The sequence below is a fragment of the Schistocerca gregaria genome, chromosome X, assembly GCF_023897955.1.
Source record: "Schistocerca gregaria isolate iqSchGreg1 chromosome X, iqSchGreg1.2, whole genome shotgun sequence".
NCBI lineage: Eukaryota > Metazoa > Arthropoda > Insecta > Orthoptera > Acrididae > Schistocerca > Schistocerca gregaria.
In genome coordinates this window covers 694,045,562-694,067,253 of record NC_064931.1, presented here as the reverse complement: position 1 = coordinate 694,067,253, position 21,692 = coordinate 694,045,562, and the positions used below count along the sequence as shown (strand labels likewise).

Sequence of the window (21,692 nt, the reverse complement as noted above, 5' to 3'; positions counted from 1 at the left end):
CAGTTATTTTTCTATTTTTCTTAGAACAAAGCTACACACAACATTTATAATGTTGCACATGGAAAGGGGGGGAGGGGGGGGAGAATCGATCGTCATGTAATCTTTGCATTCCTTGGTATTGTATTTCTTTACGTGATGTGATTAGAACACTTTTCACCAAATCTTCAGGTCAAATGCTCTTATTATAATTATATCCTTCTGATAGGTTTATTAAAGAAAGAGGTGTAAGTATAGGACAAAACTTCATCCTATGTTTGATCTGGGAATGCAACACCACAAATAAATGAGGTGTCAGGGGTTTGAGAAATTTATGTAGCGAAAAAAGTATGAAAAGAGTTTATTTTTAGTAATTAAATACAAAAATTAATGTACATGTTTAAGTGCACTATGTTACACAATTAAATCAAATTATAAAATGACACTCTAGCAAATAAAAGCAGAACATAAAACAATACTGTCAACATCATTAGAAACTGCCTTCACAAAGAGCTTGAATGTAATGTGTGGTTGAATGGCTGATGTAAAAGACACAATTAACAGCAATGAGTAACGGAGAGGTAGGTTGGCTGAAAATTACAAACACAGGCCTAAACAACATGTGATTTACTTACAAAATACACATTTCAACGGTTAATACTGAACTATAGAGTGACTATAAAACGGTACGGCCTCATTTTATTTCAGTCTTAAAGTCAATATTTAAAAAAAGAAAGGGACAAAAATGGGATAATGAAACATAAATAAGGGCAAAGAGTCTCTCTCTCTCTCTCTCTCTCTCTCTCTCTCTCCTGCCTTGCATGACCTCACATAATTATGCAAGTGACACTTGTGATTCAGCACAATTCAATTCTTGTGGTTTTTCAGTATTGAGCATCTTATGGTCTGATGCATAACACAATAATTATTTTGTAACCTTTTCTTTTATACCTGAACCTAATACTAATAATCTCATCACATATCATGCAATAAAAATTATCACAACACGCCAGAAGATTTCCATCTCTGATCAAAATTTTGTCAAAGCAGTTAAATGAAAAACTTTAAATTAAATTGTGTTAAAAAACTGCATGTCTTGATGAAATGCAATCACAGCTGTCTAAGAATGGAGCACAGTGATGCCTTGTTGAATGAAGTGCCATAACTGCTTGTAAGCATTTAAACTGTGTTGCAGCTTCAGTTTGTTAGAGCAGGCTGGTGCCTTTCCAGTTATATTACAGCTTTGTAACACATTTTATAGAAGTCAGGTACTTATCTACAGGAACTTTCAAAGAAAAAAAAAAAAGTGTTAAATTCATTCAAAATCATATAATAAAGACACAGCCCTTTCCCTTTCTTCTATGACCTTCCGAAATTTTGCATTTGGTGACAGATCTTCTTTTGCAATAGTTTTCAATTTGTTCAGAAGTTTCTCCAACACATCTGGGTGTTCCTGTGAACATAACAAGGCTTTTTACAGAATACTCAAACATGTGGAGGCAAATATCACCTGACATAACACTATTGACATTTTAAAAAGACCTCTGTTTCATGGGCACAAATGAAATTTATTAGACAAAAAGGGAGAGAAAATACTGCTCAGATTGCATGTATCTCTTTAGAACAGAAAACACATGCAGTCATAGAAAGAGCAGCAATTGGATCACAGGTTGGTCTCAATGCACAACTTACTCTTGTGTAAATTACCAAGTCATTTTAGTAGAATAATATACATAGATACTTCTTATTAATAAAACTGTTTCCTGGAGCAAAGAAAACGATACGTGGAAAGACCAGGTCACTTTCAGATACGAATACACTGAACACAATCTTACCATTAGCTTTTCAAAAGAAACAATGCTCTCCTTTTCATTAATATCACCTCTGTCTAGATATTCATTCTCATAACTCTTGAGTCTAGCAGTGGCATCCTGAAACATGAATTAAATGTAACAACTTGTCAAAACACTAAACACGTTATATGAAATATTTACATGATCTCAATGATGGCAGGAGACACAGGTGTTAAACTGCATCACACAATGACTTGTCAAGATGAGCTGTCAAATTCACTAGTAATACTGCAAGTGCAGTAAGTCACATACCACTTTCAGCATTACAATATTTTCTAATTTTATGAAATATTTACGAACTATCAATCACTGCCAACAATACTGCACTTACCTCTATCACATCATCTGGTAATTTGGCAACCTTAGCAACTTCAACTCCAAAGCTCCTGTTGCAAAATCCTGGCTCAATTTTGTAAAGCATTGTAAGTTTACCATCCACAATCATTGCAGTTGCATGTAGATTGTGAACATTTGGTAGCTCATTTGCCAGCTCAGTTATTTCATCAAAATGAGTAGCAAATAATGTGAAACACTTTGTTTTCTCTGCTAAGTACCTAGAAAATATTGCTTTATTATTCTCAGCAGTATTTACTGTGTTGTATACATAATTGTGGTACTACAACAGAGTAATTGCAACAGAAAATACAAAAAAAAGCAGTCAAAAGTGGAATGAGTACTGATGACCACTCAGTGCATAGTGCATGTGCTGAGCAGTAGATTTGCAAATAAACAAGCTCTGGAACATGGCAACTAAAGTAAAAAACTTGCATTCTGCTTCGGACAACATGCATACACACATGGCTACCTCTGGCTAAGCTAGGCTGAGGGACTGTATTGGGCAGAGCAGGTGAAATGGCCACAGTAGTAAGGAAAAGGATGGAAAGATAAGCAGAAAGATGAAGAGAAGAGAGAAGAGGAGCAAGTGTTTTGATGTGAAGGGTAGCAGGGTTAACAACAGGAATATGACACCAAAGAAAGCTCACTCTGATTTATGCTGAGATAAAACATTATGATGTAGGGTGTATGGAGGGGGAGATGGAGGAATAGAAGGGAAGGCAGAAAGGAATGAGGAAGAAAGAGTGATCACATTTTAACAATGTGTAAATGATGAGGTAATTAGGGACAGTGCACAAGTTTGGATGGGGGGAGAATGGGGTAGGTAATCGATAGGGTCATTTTCAAATGAACTATCTAAGCATTGGCCTTAAGCAATTTCGGAGAACCACAGAAAATGAAAATCCTGACGACCAGATGGGGATCACAGCTGACCAGATGGGGATCAGAGCCACTGTCGTGCTGAATGTGAGCCAAATGTCTTGCAAATGGGAAACCTTGCTGTCCTAGAATGTAAAGGGGAAACTAGTTAGAGAACAAAGCGAATAATGATTTATAGAACAAAAACTATAAATAAAACTAAAGTGACAAAGCCAGAGGGAGTAATGGGAAGCAGCTGTAGTACTGAGGGAGTGAAGGGACAAGAACATAGTGGAAATTGAGACTAGACAGATTGGGGGGCCAAAGGGTCTGATAGAGAAAAGGTTCTCAGTTACCAATTTGGAGAAGACAGCGTTCAGGGTGGGGCACAGGATGTAAATTCGATCACCATGAGTGTGCTGCAGAGGTGCTTGGTGAAGAAAGATGATGTTAACAATTATAGAAAAACAATATCTGAGGCAGACTGTAAGATGGTTCTATTACCTCTATCATATATCTTCATCAAAAAAACACAAGTAAAAGATAGGGGAGGTAATTATGTGTTTGGAGGCATACTGCCAGTCATTTTCAATGGTTTGTGTGTAGTCATCTTCAGAAACCCATACATTAAGCTCCACACGGGGGCAGGGACTAAGTATGTGTTGATGTGCAACTTTCTAAGCATGTTATGCATGCAAACAATTTTGTTAGTAATTTTCACTTATCTGGAACAGTCTCATCACTTTAAAGACACACAAAATTCAGTACAGAAGTTACAAATTTTAGTTTCCCTGAAACTAATTTTCACTTGAAGCACTCTCTAAATTTTTCATTTATAATATGGTTTTCTGCAGACTATCACATACATAAATGGATCTGGTTGATCACCATATGGTTCCATACAGCAGCTTAGGATTTCTACATCTACATCTACATTTATACTCCGCAAGCCACACAACTGTGTGTGGCGGAGGGCACTTTACGTGCCACTGTCATTACCTCCCTTTCCTGTTCCAGTCGCGTATGGTTCGCGGGAAGAACGACTGTCTGAAAGCCTCCGTGCGCGCTCTAATCTCTCTAATTTTACATTCGTGATTTCCTCAGGAGGTATAAGTAGGGGGAAGCAATATATTCTATACCTCATCCAGAAACACACCCTCTCGAAACCTAGCGAGCAAGCTACACTGTGATGCAGAGCGCCTCTCTTGCAGAGTCTGCCACTTGAGTTTGTTAAACATCTCCGTAACGCTATCATGGTTACCAAATAACCCTGGGACGAAACGTGCCGCTCTTCTTTGGATCCTCTCTACCTCCTCTGTCAACCCGATCTGGTACGGATCCCACACTGATGAGCAATACTCAAGTATAGGTCGAACTTTAGGAAACACTTCAAATTTTCATATTACGAAAGTATAAATTTGCATTACACAAAACACCGCATGCTACTCTCCGAAGCATTGAAATCGAGTTCGCGAAGCACTTTTGTAAGCCAGTCATAGCTCATGTCATGTGATCTCGCGAGTGGATATTCAGAGCATAGGACACGTGATGTAGTCAGCCAATAGCAACATCATTGTTAAGTAGCACGAACACACAAATAGGAAAAGTTTGTATACATAGTGCTGTTACAAGAAAAAACCTTTTAGATATAGTATTGGTCTCCATGATTTGCAAGCCGCAAGAGGTTGATCTTTTTTGTGCATTTTACACTTTAAGATACATCACACAAATGTGCCAGTAAAATGTTTAATACCGTCATTAATCTCCGATCTTCTGGGCTGGAAATTCTTGCAAATGGATTGTCATCAAACAGTTTATTTTCAAATGAGAGTCAAACACTCTGTGACTTAAGAAATTCATCGTACATTCTCGCACATAGTTCATCTTGCATAAAAGGAAATTTACTCTGAAAATAACGCTTTTCAAACCACAATTTGCAATATTTTTCCCATGGTCTGTTAGAAACATATTTGTTCCAGCAGTTGCTAGAGAGTGGCAGATAAGAGGCATCAACGCGATTGCGCAGTTGCGATGACGAGATCTTATATGATGTCATAAAAGAAACAAGACATCAGAGGATACTCCAAGAGTGTCGGAATTTCGTGAACCATACTTCAATAAATGATTCATCTTTAAGTGCACATTCGTATGTCCAGATTGCCAACGAAGTAGGCCTTGACCTGATATTAAGCTCTTCAGTGTGGTGTTTGGGATGTCAGTTTTCTTGGAGCACCAGTACTGTATTATCTAATGTTGAGTTCTTTATTATGGGATAATGCCATATGTGCCAGAAGATGAAAACATGCATTTGAAATGCAGCGAACAGTTGAAACTAGCCAATAGTGTGGTAAGACTTCGTTTCAAATTAATTGGCTGTCTCAGCGGAAAAGATAGATCAAAAGCCGGATTTCTGTAGCAAAGTGACAAAAGTAACTTCATTATTCTGCAAGGCAATTAATGCTTGACTGTCAGGAAGGTGGAAATAAAATCTGAAACAAACAACACATTTTAGCCTTCCGTAATTACGTGAATGTATTTTAATTCACTTCATAGCTCCCAGCCACAGAAATCAGTTTGTTTTCATTTGACATGAGAGCAGTAAATGAAGAGCAAACAGCAGAATCACTAAATGTAAACAAGGATCAAATGTGATCCAAAGGATGAGCAGTCTTGTGTGCTACACTACGAGAACAACCGACAGTAACTGTATATGGAGGGCTGCTCAAATTTGCATGCACAGTGGCCTGATGGCTAACCGCTATGCTTGGCTCAATGTATCGAATTTGTTTCTTAACAATTATTTTTCAGCGCAATCTATCTTGCAACAACCTTGCAAGCTTTTCACACTGTTTCTGACCACCCTATAATATACCAAGAGCAATGTAATACTTCCTGGTAGTGTGACCAAAAGTACTTTAACTTTTGATTATTTCTTTCCATACATACCTACCTAGGCCTTTAAGAAAACTAATAATGTCAGAGAGCAAAGCTGAGTTTCCTTTGTATAAATGGCAGCTATTGAAAATGAAAAGTAATTGAAGTAAACAACATTTCCAACTACAAACGTTCGAAGGATAACAGTTAATACCCTACATTAAGATTAAAATTAATGTGATATTCATATTCACAGTACAATTTTAAAATGCAAAACAAACTGTAGCGTTATGTGTATTTTCAAAGTGCAAATTTCGTAAGGTAGCACAGACTCTTCATAAAATTCACAAGTGTGAAAAATGTTTTTGAATAACCTGTTGATATGTCATTTGGTCAGCACACAAATACCTTTACTGTGAAAGGATCTTGTATATTCCCACCTCCTGTATGTGTAAGATATCTGTAATTTTCTTCAACAATGCTAAGAGATAGATGATTACTCACCACATAGAGGTGGTGTTGAGTCGCAGACACAATGAAAAGACAGCTAAGCTTTTAGCTTCAGAAACGTGTGCACCCCGCCCCCTTCCCCCATCACTCACTCACACACACACACACACACACACACACACACACACACACGGCGTGCGCGTTTACCATTTGTGGCTGCTCGGTAACGACCCATCTGTGAATCATACTTCTGTGAGTATGTGTGTTTTCTGCTCTGTTGAAGGGGACCATTTTTGTCAGGAAGCTAAACGCTAGCAGTCTTTTCAGTGTGTGTGTGTGTGTGTGTGTGTGTGTGTGTGTGTGTGTGTGTGTGTGTGTGTGTGTGTGCGTGTGCGTGTGTGCGTGTGTGTGTGTGTGTGTGTGTGTGTGTGTGGGGGGGGGGGGGGGGGGGGGGCGCTGTCGCGCCTCTCAACACGTCTATGTGGTGAGAAGCAGTCTATCCTTTTCATATTGTTGTTATTCTAGCCTGGACTTCCCATGGTTTAATTTTTCTTCACTTTTTTCTAGGCAGATGGAACCTGTATCTATTACACTATTGTGTCAAACCCTCCGATAAAAGATAAGACATGGCCCTTCTGCAACTCCATTTTAAACTGAATTGTTTTATTGCTATTTTGCTTCAAAAGTGTCTTATATCATACGATTTAAATGCAAGAAGTCTACAAAATTAAATAAGTATTCTTTGCATAACAGCAGGAATAATAACTGTAATTCCATATACTAACTATGCATGTTATCAAAATTTTAGTACAACTACTATTTTGAACGATATAGCGGGGCACAAATTTTTTTATTGGTCTGTGGCATCACTTATGTTTAACACCCCCAAATTCAAAATGGGGGCCAAACAGTTCTAAAAATGATCTGTTACTCTCTGACACTATTTTATCAGTAATGGTAAAATTACATCAAGAATTAGTTTACACACTTAAATATTGAGCTGAGCAACAATAAAAACTTATATTTTTCCTGATGAAAGTTTTTCTGAGACACTCACTTTGAAATTGCCCACGCGATGCCACAACCTTCGTAAGTAGATGTACCCCTTCCAAGTTCATCAATGAGAACAAGAGATTTTCTTGTGGCACTCTGCAATGAAAACAATTTCAAAAATTTAATTATACTTACTTTCCTGAATTAGCAGCTTAGGACCAAATAATTATAAATTTAAGTGTCATTTATTTGTCTCTGAAACATAAATCTTGCAGTGGTGGGAGTGGAGAGGTCATTAAAAGCTCAGAGAAGATCTTACTCTAATGATGCTCGATGTTTCCATCATCTCCTTCATAAATGTTGACATTCCTTTACTCAGATCGTCGCTTGCACCTACTCTTGCAAATATTTCATCCACAACTGATATTTCAGCCTTGCTGCATGGTACAAAGCATCCAATCTGAGCCATGAAAACACAGATACCAACAGAGCGTGCGTATGTGCTTTTTCCACCCATATTAGGTCCAGTAATGACGTAAAAGGTCTTCTCATCTATTAGAAATAAATCACCATAAAATATTATTAAGCTAAAAGATAATTATTATTTATTTATATAGTGTATGTTTTTTAAAACACAATATTAAATAAAATACATACAGTAAGCACATGCAGTTTACAGACACTTAAATTTTTAACGTGAACAACTGGATTGTTCGGTGCCTGCAGGAAATCATTGGAAGTTCCATGATATGCCTTGCATTCTGTAACAATGTGGCAAACTGTTTGTCTGGCTGCTTCACAGTCATATTTTGGCGATGGAGCTTTACCTCATCTATAAAAAAAAGAGTCTGTGCTACTGCCATGATTGGTGAGTATTCTATTAATGGTTGCCATATTCTATGCAATTGCTCCCGAAGGTAGAGGGTTTCTTTCTTATGCAAGGCAAGTTCTAGCAATGTGGAGAGCAAGCCTCAGTCCAGTGTCACTCCCATGGCTGCTTTCGTGGATGGTTTCCTTGATCGAAGCTTGTAGTTTTCTAGGATAGCTGCATCTTGATAGATAGGAAGTTGCATGTGGGCTTGTATGTGTTTAAACTCACTGAGCGGGGCTGCTTTTCATCGAAGGCCATGGTGTGGAAGTGTATGTGTGACTGATATGTACAAGAGCACCATATTCCACAGCAGAGTAGGCTAGTCGAAGTGCTGAAGTACAGTACACAGCGTTTCAGTAACAAAGCCCCAGGTTGTGCTGTACAGCTTATGGAGGATGATGTTCCTAGTTCGTATCTTTGCTGCTGTGTTTACCAGGTGTTTCTTGTATGACAGTGCCTGGTCCACTGTAACCATTGATTATCTTGGGTGTTAGTGGTAGTGACATATTCTGTCACCAAAATGGACTTGGACCTGTCTAGTCACTGCTCTATTATACAAATGACAGCAAGCTACCTCTGAAAGTATTTTCCCATTATCGTCAGGTCAGATGTTGAGATGTCTTCTGTTTCTTCAACATTTCGGCATTCCACTGCCAGCACTCAGTCATAAGCATATCAGAACTTAGGGGATACTGTTTGGAGCACATCAGAGATGTACAGATCAAGCAGCACTGGGGTGAGGACAGATTTGAGGCAGTCGATCATTTAGCATCTTTGAAGAGCTTACCCTATTGTCTGGTGTCTACATCTACATACATACTTCGCAAGCCACCGTATCGTGCATGGTGATAGGTAACTTGTACCAAAACTAGTCAATTACCTGTCTAGATATTTAATTGACAAGACTGTGTCAAGGCGGGCACTAATAATGTTGTATTTGAACATAATGGTATTGTTTTTTCTACTTATCTGAATTAACTTACACTTTTCTACATTTAGAGCAAGCTGCAAATTCATCACACCAACTACGAATTTTGTCTGTCACCTTGTATCCTCCTACAGTCACTCAATTATGACATCTTCCCATACACCACAGCATCATAAGCAAACCACTGCAGACTGCTGCTCACCCTGCCTGTCAGACTGTTTACTATATAGAGAACAAGAGCAGTACTGTCACACTTCCCTTGGGCACTATAGATGATATCCTTGTCTCTGATGAACACTCACTCACCATTAAGGACAACGCATTGGGTTCTCTTACTCAAAAGTTTTCGAGCCACTCCCATAGCTGGGAACCTATTCCATATGATTATACCTTTATCAACAGTTCGCAGAGAGGCACCATGTAGAAAAGTTTCCTGAAATCTAGGTATACGGAATCTCCAAGTTGCCCTTCATCCATGGTTTGCAGAATAACATATGAGAAAAGAGCAAGCTGACTTTTGCACGAGCAATGTTTTCTAAAACTGTGTTGATTCATGGACATCAGCTTTTCTTTCTCACAAAAACTTATTATGAAGGATGATCAAAAAAATTTCCATTTAAAGGCTGCATAGTCCAGAATTGGCATGCAAATCAGGCAAAATTGCCACGAGTATTGAGGCGATTGTGTTTTACTGTACAGTGCATCAGTGAGACAGTGTCCTGCTGTATGAAGAAGTCCGTATCTCCCTGCTGTACACTCCTACATGAATCTTTGACTCTTCAAGGCCTTTTCTAAGGGATCAAAGGCATTAAAATCACATGGGGAGAGAACAGGACTTCAGGGCGGTTGCTCAAATATATCTCAATTGTCTGCAATAGCTGAGGCTGGCCTCCCAGGTCGACTGGCATCTTGCTCTCTTCCACTGCCACACCAGACTGGTAAATGAGTTACTTGATAGAGGTCTTCAACCCACTTCGCAATTTTGTGTAGGGTCAGAATTTCCTTGGGTTCTCCGCAAGATCTTTTGCTAAGGTATGATATTGGTAGTAGTTGCATGCTTTACACATTGATCTTTTTATAGGTGCATGAATCTTTTGCCAATCATTTGCAATTTCTTTTTCTAAGCAACAGTAGCCTCTGATTCCTCTAAAGTTTCTGAATCTTGTTCTTCATCCATTTGCTTGGCACATAAAAACTCCAGAGCATGATTTACAATCCGTTTATATTCTGTCCATAATTCCCCTATGTTCATCATAATAGAATGAAATTATGTCCATTCATTGCCTAAGAGCATAGCTAACAACTGCTTATCTGCTCTTTCTAGCAAAAGTACTCTTCTAGCTGTCTTGATGGATTTATTATCTTTAGTAACCATCCTTACTATGATGACATCATGATCACAAATCCCTGTCTCTATACTGACAGGCCTGTTTGTAACTACATGATCTAAAATATTTCTATTATTTGTGCGCTACTGAACTAGCTGCTTAAGATAGTTTTTGAAAATGCGTTCCAAAGTACTCCCCGAGACTGACCATCACTGCCAACTGCAAAGAATCCATACATGTCCCAGTCGGTGCGTTAAAGTCGCCCCCAATAACATTGCATCATTTGGCTATTTCTGCACTACTGAGCTTAGACTTACTTTGAATGATTTCAGAATTGTCATTTGGGTGGCCAGTAAATACATCCAACAATTAACATGATTTCACCTAGACCTGTTATATGTGTACAGGTAACTCCACAGTCAGACTCGTTTTCAACCTCGATCAAGACAATATTTTTGTTAACTGCAATGGACACTCTCCCACCTATGGTGCCTAATCTGTATTTTCGGTACACATTCCATGCCATGATAAATATTTAGAGCTTTCTACTTCAGGTTTTAGCCAGCTTTCGGTTCCAAGAATAATTTGATTGAGACAGCTTACCTGGAAGGTACTAAATTCAGAAACTTTACTACAAATACTTCAACAATTTACTGATAATATTTTGACAGCTGAAGTGTCCTTACTCTGAGCATAGTATGATTTCACCACCTGCAGTACTCAAAGTACTGCCTAGTCCACAGTCACAAACAATCTGTTACCTGAGTAGACACTTTGTGTATGGTGCCACTCACCTATCAACAGAAGTACTACAATTTTCCACCCATAATGCAGGTCCAGAAATCTACAGCCAAAACCATCACAGAGTCAGTAAAGCATTTGGTTGAGTCCCTCCACTCAGCTCCAAACCAAGCATGCTGTTCAATAAGTTGGGCTGTTTTTCTACATGTGATTTTTTGAACAAGTTTGTGTAGAAGCCCTTGTCTCCAGGCTGCATTGTAAGCTGCTGACAGATCTATAATGCAGCTGATGTTTTTAAATTCTTATGAAAGCCTTCTTCTATGGAGGTCTTTAGTGATGTTATCTGGTTGGTACGGCTCCTTTCTGAGTGGAAGCCAGCTTGTTCAATTGAGTTTTCTCAAGTATTCCATCCGAGATTCTTTTGTAGATGGCTCTGTGAAGAAGATTGTCCATTATGTTTAGAAGGGTTGCAGGATGATATTTTTTCACTTGTTGCTTGGTTTTCCTAGCATAAGGATGGCGATGGTCTTTTCCATTCCATTCAGGATCAGGGTTCCACAAGTTTCCCTAAGTGAACTTTCCTGGTAATTCTCTGATTTCCAGACAAGTTTTAGCATTTTTCCCTGATCTCAAGGGTAAGTAAAGACATAAGTAGACAAAAAATGTAAATATTTCTGTATTTATCCTCCATCTGAGCAAAAATGTTAAGTACTAACTTCAACATCTTTAGTAATTAACTGTTTTTAGATGGAATAAGCAAGCCAAATGGTATGTGGGTTTCATTAAGACCACTGTTGTTATTTTATTTCAATAAAATGAAACATTTGGTGACAAAAGTACACATTTCCTTGGAGTTGCAAAACATATTTAAAATACCTTCACTGATTTCAGAAATAATCTTAGAAAAAAGTACGCCTCTTGAAAGAAGAGGATAAGGCAGGGAAGAGCTGTGTAAATCAACACTACAGGGGACGGCCGATAAAATGTTGGTTCTACTATGCTCGTTATTGTCGGTTATTATTTACTGTGTTATGTCTATTATTTTACAGGTACTGTGTGATTGTTCTTTTGAGAATTGTATGAGTACATTGCGTACAAACCACCAGAGACTGCAACAATTTTCTTCTTGTTATCATCTATACTTTCTGATACATAAATTACTTTCGAAATGCCTAAACGGACTACAGTAAATAAAATGTTTACAAAATGCCGCACTGTACAATGTACTTGCAGCGAGACAGTCGCAATTACTGAAATCTGCCACCCGAGCCGTTGATTGCAGAGGAGCACCGCAGTCCTGTGTACTTGGATAAACCATGAAAATTCGCTGCATTATGCCGCACACAAACAGACCCAGTCTGTGGTAGATTGGTGAGATTAGATCTGACAGGCAGGGCTTGCACATTATTGGGAAATGATGGGCTTCAGATCAGAAGGCCATATCTGTTAGAGATACCAACAGAAATGGCCTGTAGTGGAAGTCCACTTGTATGCCAGCTACTCACATGTCAGACAGCCTCTTGATGAAATGAGACTGCAGTGATCAATCCATGCAACAGATACATTGAAGAGCGAAAGAAAATGGTACAAATGCCTAATATCATGTAGGGCTCCTGTGAGCACGCAGAAGTGCCGCAGCATGATGTGGCAGGGATTTGACTAATGTCTGAAGTAGTGCTGGAGGGAACTAGCACCACGAATCCTGCACGGCTGTCCATAAATCCATAAGAGTACGAGGGGGTGGAGTTCTCTTCTGAACAGCACGTTGCAAGGCATCTCAGATGTGCTAAATAATGTTCATGGCTGGTGAGTTTGGTGGCCAGCAACTAGGAAGTGTGTTCCTGGAACCATCGTGTAGCAATTCTGGACATGTGGGGAGTCGCATTGTCCTGCTGGAATTGCTCAAGTCCGTCAGAATGCACAATGGACTTTAAAGGATGCAGGTTATCAGACAGGAAGCTTACAAATGTGTCACCTGTCAGAGGCATATCTAGACATATCAGGGGTCCCATATCACTCCAACTGCACACGCCCCACACCACTAAAGAAGCTCCACCAGCTTGAACAGCCCCCACTGACATGCAGGGTACATGGGTTCATGAGGTTGTCTCCATACCCAAATATGTCCATCCACTCAATACAATTTGAAACAAGACTCGTCCGACCATGCAACATGTTTCCAGTCAACAGTCCAATGTCAGTGGTGATAGGCCCAGGTGAGATGTAAAGCTTTGTGTTATGCAGCAATCCAGGATAAATGAGTGGGCCTTCAGCTCTGAAAGCCTGTATCAATGTTGTTTCACCAAATGGTTTGCACGCTGCCATTTATTGATGGCCCAGCATTGAAAATCTGCAGCAATTTGTGGAAGGGTTGCACTTCTCTCATGTTGAAGGATTCTCCTGTTCTTGCAGGATCTCTCTCTGGCTGCAACGATATCAGAGATTTCATGTTTTACCAGATTCCTGATATTCACAGTACACTCGTGAAATGGTTCTATGGGAAAACTCCACTTATCGCTACCTCAGACATGTTCTGCCCCTTCACTAGCACGCCGACTATAACACCATGTTCAAACTTACTTAAATCTCGATAACCTGCCATTGTAACAACTGTTCCGGACACTTGTTATCTTATATACGCCTGTTTGCATATCTCTGTATTTGAATACGCATGCCTATACCAGTTTCTTTGGTGCTTCAGTGTTCTTGCGCAAATACTCTTAGAGTCAATACTAATGAGGATAGGTAGACTCACTGTAGAGATAACCACTGAGCCACAGAAAGGCACATAGGAAAGACAATCACACTCTATCAACTAAATGTTCAGCCATAGGTTTTGTCAGAAAATGATTTCCAGAACTTGTGACAACCCCGACAACTCGCCCTCTCATTATGATACCAGCAAGGAACTTCGTTAGCCATTTTTTGGTATGTTTACCGTAGTTCAGGAGGAATTCGGGATTAATTCCATTAGGCCCTGGTGTCTTTCTCACTTTAACATCTTCATGAGTCACTGTCATTCCCTTGACACTAAAGGGCCATGAAAATAGAATATGGTTGGGGCTACATATCTTCAAAGCTGTGAGTTCATGTTTGATATAGGTGGTGAATGCTTAGTACCGTGGGGTCCTTGAAGTAGTCACAAAGTCACTCACAATCCCATGTGATTGCAGGGCCATTTCGCCTCTTGTATCCTTAGGCTTTCCACCTAATTTCTTTAGAAGTGACCAGACATCTTTGCTAGAATTTTTGAAGTCCAGGTTGATGACTGTTTCTGTCCATTTCTTGCATCAATGCACTTCCAATTTGCACAGCAGATCATCAGCTATCTCTCTGTCTCCTCCTTGGAGGAGCTTCTTGTATAGTTTTACACACTAAGCGTTCCATCTGGGTATGTACTACTTATACTCTGAGTAATGCTAAAGAGCTGATAAAGATTGCCACACAATTTTCATAACTCCTGACTAAAGCACATGAAAGTACAAAATAATTACCGTTTTTGTGTTGATGCACAATATAGCTATTGGAAAATTTTGAATTTAAGGGTTGGATTGATGCTTACCATTCACTCATCCTAAAACTAAAATCTCTCAAATGAAACAACAACAAAATTTTAAACGATCTACTATTCTTACATGTTACTAACCTTTGATAAACTCAACATCATTTGGAACATATGAAAGTCCATCACAAATTTCCACGCATGGGTGTCTAACTTCCTCCAACTTCAGTATGCCAACATTTGACTCATGAAGAATGGGGCGGACATACTGCCTTGAAGCAGTAGCAGATACTTCTGCAAAACTGGCTAGAACATCTAGCCGAGCAAGCACAGCATTCAACCCATAAACCACATCATAGTAAGCACCTGCAAATGAGGAACATCAAACCATAATAATTGGTAACAAAGAGAATGGCTGAAGGATAAATCAATTTAGTGTAAAATTCATATTTTGCAAACCTGGAAACTCTACAAAATGAGCCTTTTTTTTGGTTAGAGCTGATCACTTGAATTATATTTAAAAACATAGTTCACAAACAATAATGGAATCACGAAACAACAAAATTTTGCTGCAGAGAGTCTATGTACAATAAACAACCTAAAATATAAGGGCTATTCCACTCTTAATAGCGATTCAACTCATACCACAAATAACAGATACAGTAAACCCCTTTTTACTCTTTTCAACTGATTTATTCACAAGAGTGTAAAATACAGGAAAGCATAGGAGAAACAACCAGTGAAAATGAATTAAGTACTCTTACTGCCATTCTCTTTATATTGTTCAAAATATGAAATTAAAATAATTTAAATTTTGCCTATTTAAAAAATCTGAAATAATTCATTGTTTCTGTTTCTTTTTAACAGTAGTTGGCTCTACTTATCTCTACACAGTATACACAGCATCAATTACAGAGGCAGTGGCTGGGAGCTGACATACAAATGTGTGCGTGGGTTTCCTTCTTTGTTCTGATCATGTCCAATGGTGTGCAAATAAAACATGGAAGCATGTCTTTCATGAAACCACATTAGAAAGATATTCATGTTCTAGTGTGAGACTTCTTATTGATAATCATTATAAAATTATGGCAAATAAAACAAAAACAATATAAATAAAACAATATTTGTTAAAACATTGAACTTGGCAGTCTTCGTAAAAAGACAATATAGGTATAATGTATGCATATTGTGCCAATTAAGGGAATACAAATTTTAAGCTTAAAAAAAAAAAACCTTGATTCATGTGTGCATTTATTATGCACTTGACACGTTCCACATCAACAGTTTGCATGAGATTGATCAATGGAAGGCCTAACTAATTAACTGCTGCTATTGGTTGTGAAGATATACCATGAATACCTATTTGTCCCAAATCAGGGTGCACAGTGTGGAGCAGACGGGAGGGGCAGGGGGGGGGGGGGGGGATAATTCAGGGCCATAGGGATGACCAAGAACACTGCCTTGTGTACAGATGTGGAACACATTGGGTCTGTCCGCAGAGGGCTGCCAGAATCTCCCCCTTTTTGGAAGACTATTTCTTGTTCTTACACAATTTAGACTTCTGGGAGGGCTTGTCAGACCCAGATACAGGGACAGAGAATGAATGCGAAACCTACGAGCTGCACCCGTGGCTCCTTCTGCCAGCTCCAGGTCATCAGAATCTTGGGAAGGAAGCATTCCAAGGGACCCCTTGCTGGTAAGCGGTGCCAAAGGAGGGCCTCACTTCTCTGGCTAGAGACTGGGGACTGGCATCCTCGATGGATGGGGACTCGATGCTCACAAAGGGGGTGTGGGGGAAGCAGTAGGAAGAGGGGCCAAGAGAGTGGTTCTAGTAGAGTGGCCCTGAGGGTGAGAGGTAGAAGAAACTGAGGGCAATGGCACACTCACTAAAATGGACGAAGTTACAGTAGCAGTAGATACGTTGTCATAATACATGTAGGATGTAGGCGATTTTATTTCTCCTCGGCCTCTTGATAAGTGAGGTGCTCAAGGTTCTTTTATTTCTGGATTTTCCTTTCTAGTTTGAAAATGATGCAGTTTGGTGAATGGGGGGAATGGTGGTTCCTGCAGTTGACACAGATTGGGGAAGGGATACAACCCTCACAGACAGAGCTGGTCTTGCAACATGAAGACATGTCCAAACCCCATGTATTTTTATCATTGCACAGGAGGAATATACAGCTTGACATCACAGTGATACACCATCACCTTGACCTCAGTCAATGAGTCAATTTCAAAGGCCAAGATGAAGGCTCCAGTATCCACTCTGCAGCCTTTCTGTCCCCATGAGACATTATGGACAAAATGCACACCTCATTGCGCCAAATTAGCGTGCAACTCATCATCAATCTGTAAAAGGAGATCACAGTGGAAAATTATAAGCTGTACCATATGCAGACTTTTATGGGGGTTATAGTGACAGGAATGTAATCAGCTCGTCACAGGTGAGCAGAGCTGGTGGCCAAGAAAGGGAGGCCATTTTGAGCAGAATGGAGCCACTTTTCCAAACCTGTCCTCGAGGGGTTCAAAGAAGAACTATTGGCTTTGTAGTAAAAACAGAATCCCTGTCCATCCTTGAACAAACCAAGTATTGAGGGGAATATTTCTCACCTTGTCTCTGAGCCCTACGTTCCTCCCATGGTGTAGCCATGCACGGAAACATTTTGCAGTCATACTTCTCCACATTTTAATATATGTTAGCTTTAGGAGACACTGCAGGACTGTGTGGCCAACAGCAGGAGGAAGTGCGAATCTTCTGCCATGGTACCACCTACTCCAAACAGGGTCTCTGCCCACAAGCACCACCTACCGACGACGATGGTTACCTGGCCAGTAAACCATTGCCCCAAGTCCCACGCACCAGCAACGATGGACACATACTGCTCGGCTCATGTGAGGAATTTCCAACTCGGGCACTGACAGTGCAATCCCTGTGAGATCAGGGGGCTACCACAATGTAGGTACTTGACGACCCCCTTCCACAACGGAATGGCTACCATGCTGGGTTTGGGTGTAGTACTGTCTCAAGAAAGAAGGGTGCAAAGGGAGTAAGGCACAAAAGGTCGAACACACACTATGCTGGGTGGCCTCACCTGCACAATTTGCACTTCTGTGAAGTTTAGAAAAGAAGCAGCAAGTCAAACCCAACAAAGGGGCCATGTAATTAATAATGCAAAGTGGTAGAAGACCAGAAAGTAAGAAAATGAGTGTCCCAAAACACAAACCAGATCAAAGCAAAATCGGTACGAAGAAGACCATCCAATGGAAAAGTGAAAGGGGGGAAAAAAGAATACGAGAATGAGAGACTTGCAGCAAAGAAAGGGAAGAAGCAAGCAAGGGCTAGGGCCCGATAGTGGCCAAGCATGTACTAACAAAAGGGATGTCTGGAAGAACCAGCATTTTGGCTCACATTACAAGTGAAACAGTGACAAATCAAACACTGAAAATCCGGGACAGAATAATGACAATATTATGAAAAGGACTGACTACTACTCACAGTATCACATAGATGCTGAACCGCAGATAGGCGAACTGGGAAGACGGTCAAACAAGCAAGCTTTTGGCCTTCATATGAATTAGACAAAACACACACACACACACACACACACACACACACACACACACACACACACACACACACACACGGCACACAAACTTAGTTCATACCTGCGTGACCATTGTCTCTGTCTGCAGAGTGTGGCCAAAAGCGCTCTCTCTCTCTCTCTCTCTCTCTCTCTCTCTCTCTCTCTCTCTCTCTGTGTGTGTGTGTGTGTGTGTGTGTGTGTGTGTGTGTGTGTGTGTGTGTGTGTGTCGGTATCTATTTTGGATGAAGTCCTTTCCGGCTTAAAGCTTACTTGTTTGACTAGCAGTGCCTATCTGTGGGCTAACATCTCTACTATATGGTGAGTAACAATCCATCCTTTTCATATTATCAAGTGAAATAGCAAGCTATTTTCAGCAGTTCATAAAAAGTCTGAAGATACATGTCACAATTACATATTTATATTCTATTTGCATTTGTTAGGATGAAGACACTAAAATTTATGGTCTCTAGTGCTGAAATTACAGGAATTAGACATGGCAAGAGAAAGGAAAGTCTGAATTTCAGCAGAACATATTATAAAAAAAGCTATAAAAAGAATAAGACAGCTGTTACCTGGTAACAGAGGTAAAGAAGATGACTCACAATATGAAGCAGGATATTTTTAATTAATAGCATGCAACAACAAAGGTAAGATGTTTCATTTGATAATTTGAACGCTCTTTTCTCATTCTGAAAATGGAGTCCTTGGTGGAGTACAGATGATAATAATAATAATAATAATAATAATAATAATAATAATAATAAAAAACACCTAAGGGTGGTAAGTAACAACATAAACAAGGCTGATTTTACAGCAAGCTGCCATTCTCATCACACTGACTAGCAGTTTTGCCGAAGTCATCTCGTATCTTTCTTCTGTCACTCAGTGAAGAGACCACAGCATCATCAGCACACAGCCGCAGATGATTGCCATCCCGTTTGTCAGATTATTTATGCATAAAGAGATAAGAGTGGTCATATCGTACATACTTCCCTGAACACTCCTGACGATACCTTTTTTCCTCGATCGGAGGACTGGAAAAGGGCGCATTCAGCTTTGTGATGCCAATTGATGATATACACAAGTGAATAGTAGTGGCTCCAAGTGCTAAGAAATTGACAATGGCCAGTAGAGTGGGCTGCAGACTTTAAGGTCCTCTATTTTGCATCCAAACGATGCCAGTGGCTGAGGATGACACCAGAGGCCAAGTCGGTGTTGAATGACCTGTCACAGCCAGTACACAGATACTACTTCATCCCCATTTTTAGCCAAAATACCTTCGGATCGAAAGAACTTCAGTCTTTGACTACTTATTGTACCCAAAAATGCAGCACACCTTACTCAGAATCCTTCCCATTCCATCACACATCATCTACAAAATACCCTGATCCATTGTTATATACAAACTCTTCCCACACAGGTCATATCCATGTGAAAGGGCCAGGCACAAGAGCTGCCCTTTGCAGTCATCCAGTACATTCTACTCCAGACCCATCACATGAATATCCTATTCTATCAGAGCTAGGGCCACCTGTCGAACCAGTCATATTATGTACGAGCTTGTTGCCTGCACAGCCTCGTATATGTGGGCATGACCACCATCTTTCCACTCTAATGAATAGCCATCACAAAACTATGGCCAAGATTAAAGTTGATCATCCAGTGGCAGAAAACACTGATGAGTACATGCTCAAAATCAATTCCTGCTTCACAACCCGGGCCATCTGGAGCTTGTGGTGTTTCAAATGTCTAATCAGGAAACATAGCGTTTCTTTACCACTTGAGCGATGCCAGGTAAGAAACGTTTGTAGTATGTTAAGTGGAGACTTGTTATTTAAAAACATTTTATTTCTTTTCTTTCACGTCGAGCGTGGCAGCAATATGTTCCAGTGGGGACTCCAGACGTGGCGGACAACGACAGCTAACCACTATTGCATCGTGGTCAACGGCCGGCGGCTGAGAGTTCGGTGTTGAACGTGGAAGAATAAAGTTTGTAATTGGATGTCAATTAGTTATCGACTGTTAAATAAACTTCGAGCTGGAAGTTGGAACAATCAGTTGACTCTGTTGTTACGACATGCATCGTAAATATTACTTATGTGTGAGATTTGCAGGTTTTATTAAAATTCAGACTTCTTGAAGAGGTTCTGGCAGAGTTTTGTCGAGAGTGTGGACAATCTTTATTGGTTGACTCGTTTGAAGTTTTATTGGTGAGAGGTCGACACGTATTGATATTTTGAAAATAATCGATGCAGTGAAGTGTGTTAGGATACTGTTTTGAAACTTTATCGGCGATTGTGGTCGGGAGGATCAGTTTTAAAGTGGAATATTTAGTTGAATGAGAACAGGATTGATTCTTTAGTGACATTAATTAATTATTTAAGGAAAAATCTGGAGAATTTCAATTTATTCTGGCAAAGATATCAAGGACTGTCAGACCGCACAACAAATATATAGAAACTCTGTGACTTTGTTGAACTGTCAAAATTATTTTGTTTACGATACAACTTGTCTACAACAGGGACTAGTGAATTTTGCTGTGTCTACCCTTATCTTCTAGGTTGAATCTGCTACAGCTTAAAGTTTTTCTGTATGGATTTTTCAAGTAACTGGGAAAAGAACTTATAATTTGATCTGCGGCGGACTGTCAATATTGGATACATGGTTAGGCTGTTGTGAAGCCTGTTGGTTTGCAGATTGTCTTTCTTTCCCCTGCTGCAGACATCATTGCAGAGTTGCTGCGACAGGATCGGCGGTTCAGCGCAAGCTCTCCCTCCCCAACAGCAACACACCTGTGTGCTTGTTGCCTCTCCCCTGCAGCCATCAGCCACCCTTCCTCAACCTCGACAAATCCTTTCTCAACCCTGAGCTGCAGCACTGGTACAATGAAGTCGAGCAGTTGTACGTATGTGAACTTGTATTCTGTACTTGTTAGCTTCCTCAGTTTGTTTATATGAATGCCTCATATTCTTAGAAGTTACTCAACCTGTTGCTCTGCAGTTTTCACAAGTTTATCCATAAACATATGCCAAGTCATGCAACACACATTCATGACTATTTATTCAGCTGGGTTTATTTTATTTTATGTTGTCAAAATTATAATTAAAATATAACAATTGAGTAAAAAAATAGTACATTCCACATTACAGAATACCCTTTGTTGTGGAGCAATAGATTGACCCTGCAATTAATATACAGCAGAAATTTCAATCCCTTATCTCTTATTGGAAATTAACATGGGCAAGATAGGACCACAGGCCTCAATGTAGTCCAATAAAAGAATATTTTGGATGAAATATATGACATGAGATAAGGTAAGCTACTTCACTTCATATAATACTTATTGGCAGAGGATAGATTTATTAACAAGACATTGAAATGAAAGAAAGAGAAGAGAA

The 21,692-nt window shown here is 39.7% G+C and overlaps 1 protein-coding gene across 1 annotated transcript in view; it reads right to left on the bottom strand.

Annotated features, from left to right (window-relative positions):
- Window positions 1-321: 321 nt before the first annotated feature.
- Window positions 322-21,692, bottom strand: part of LOC126297694 (DNA mismatch repair protein Msh2) — a 196,179-nt gene continuing 174,808 nt past the window's right edge. The window contains exons 13-18 of the mRNA XM_049988816.1: window positions 14,855-15,076; window positions 7,660-7,892; window positions 7,405-7,496; window positions 2,161-2,383; window positions 1,812-1,907; window positions 322-1,429 (exon numbers count right to left, since the gene is read on the bottom strand). Coding sequence (XP_049844773.1) covers window positions 1,292-1,429; window positions 1,812-1,907; window positions 2,161-2,383; window positions 7,405-7,496; window positions 7,660-7,892; window positions 14,855-15,076 — 1,004 coding nt within the window. The 3' untranslated portion in view covers window positions 322-1,291. The remainder of the gene's footprint in view (window positions 1,430-1,811; window positions 1,908-2,160; window positions 2,384-7,404; window positions 7,497-7,659; window positions 7,893-14,854; window positions 15,077-21,692) is intronic.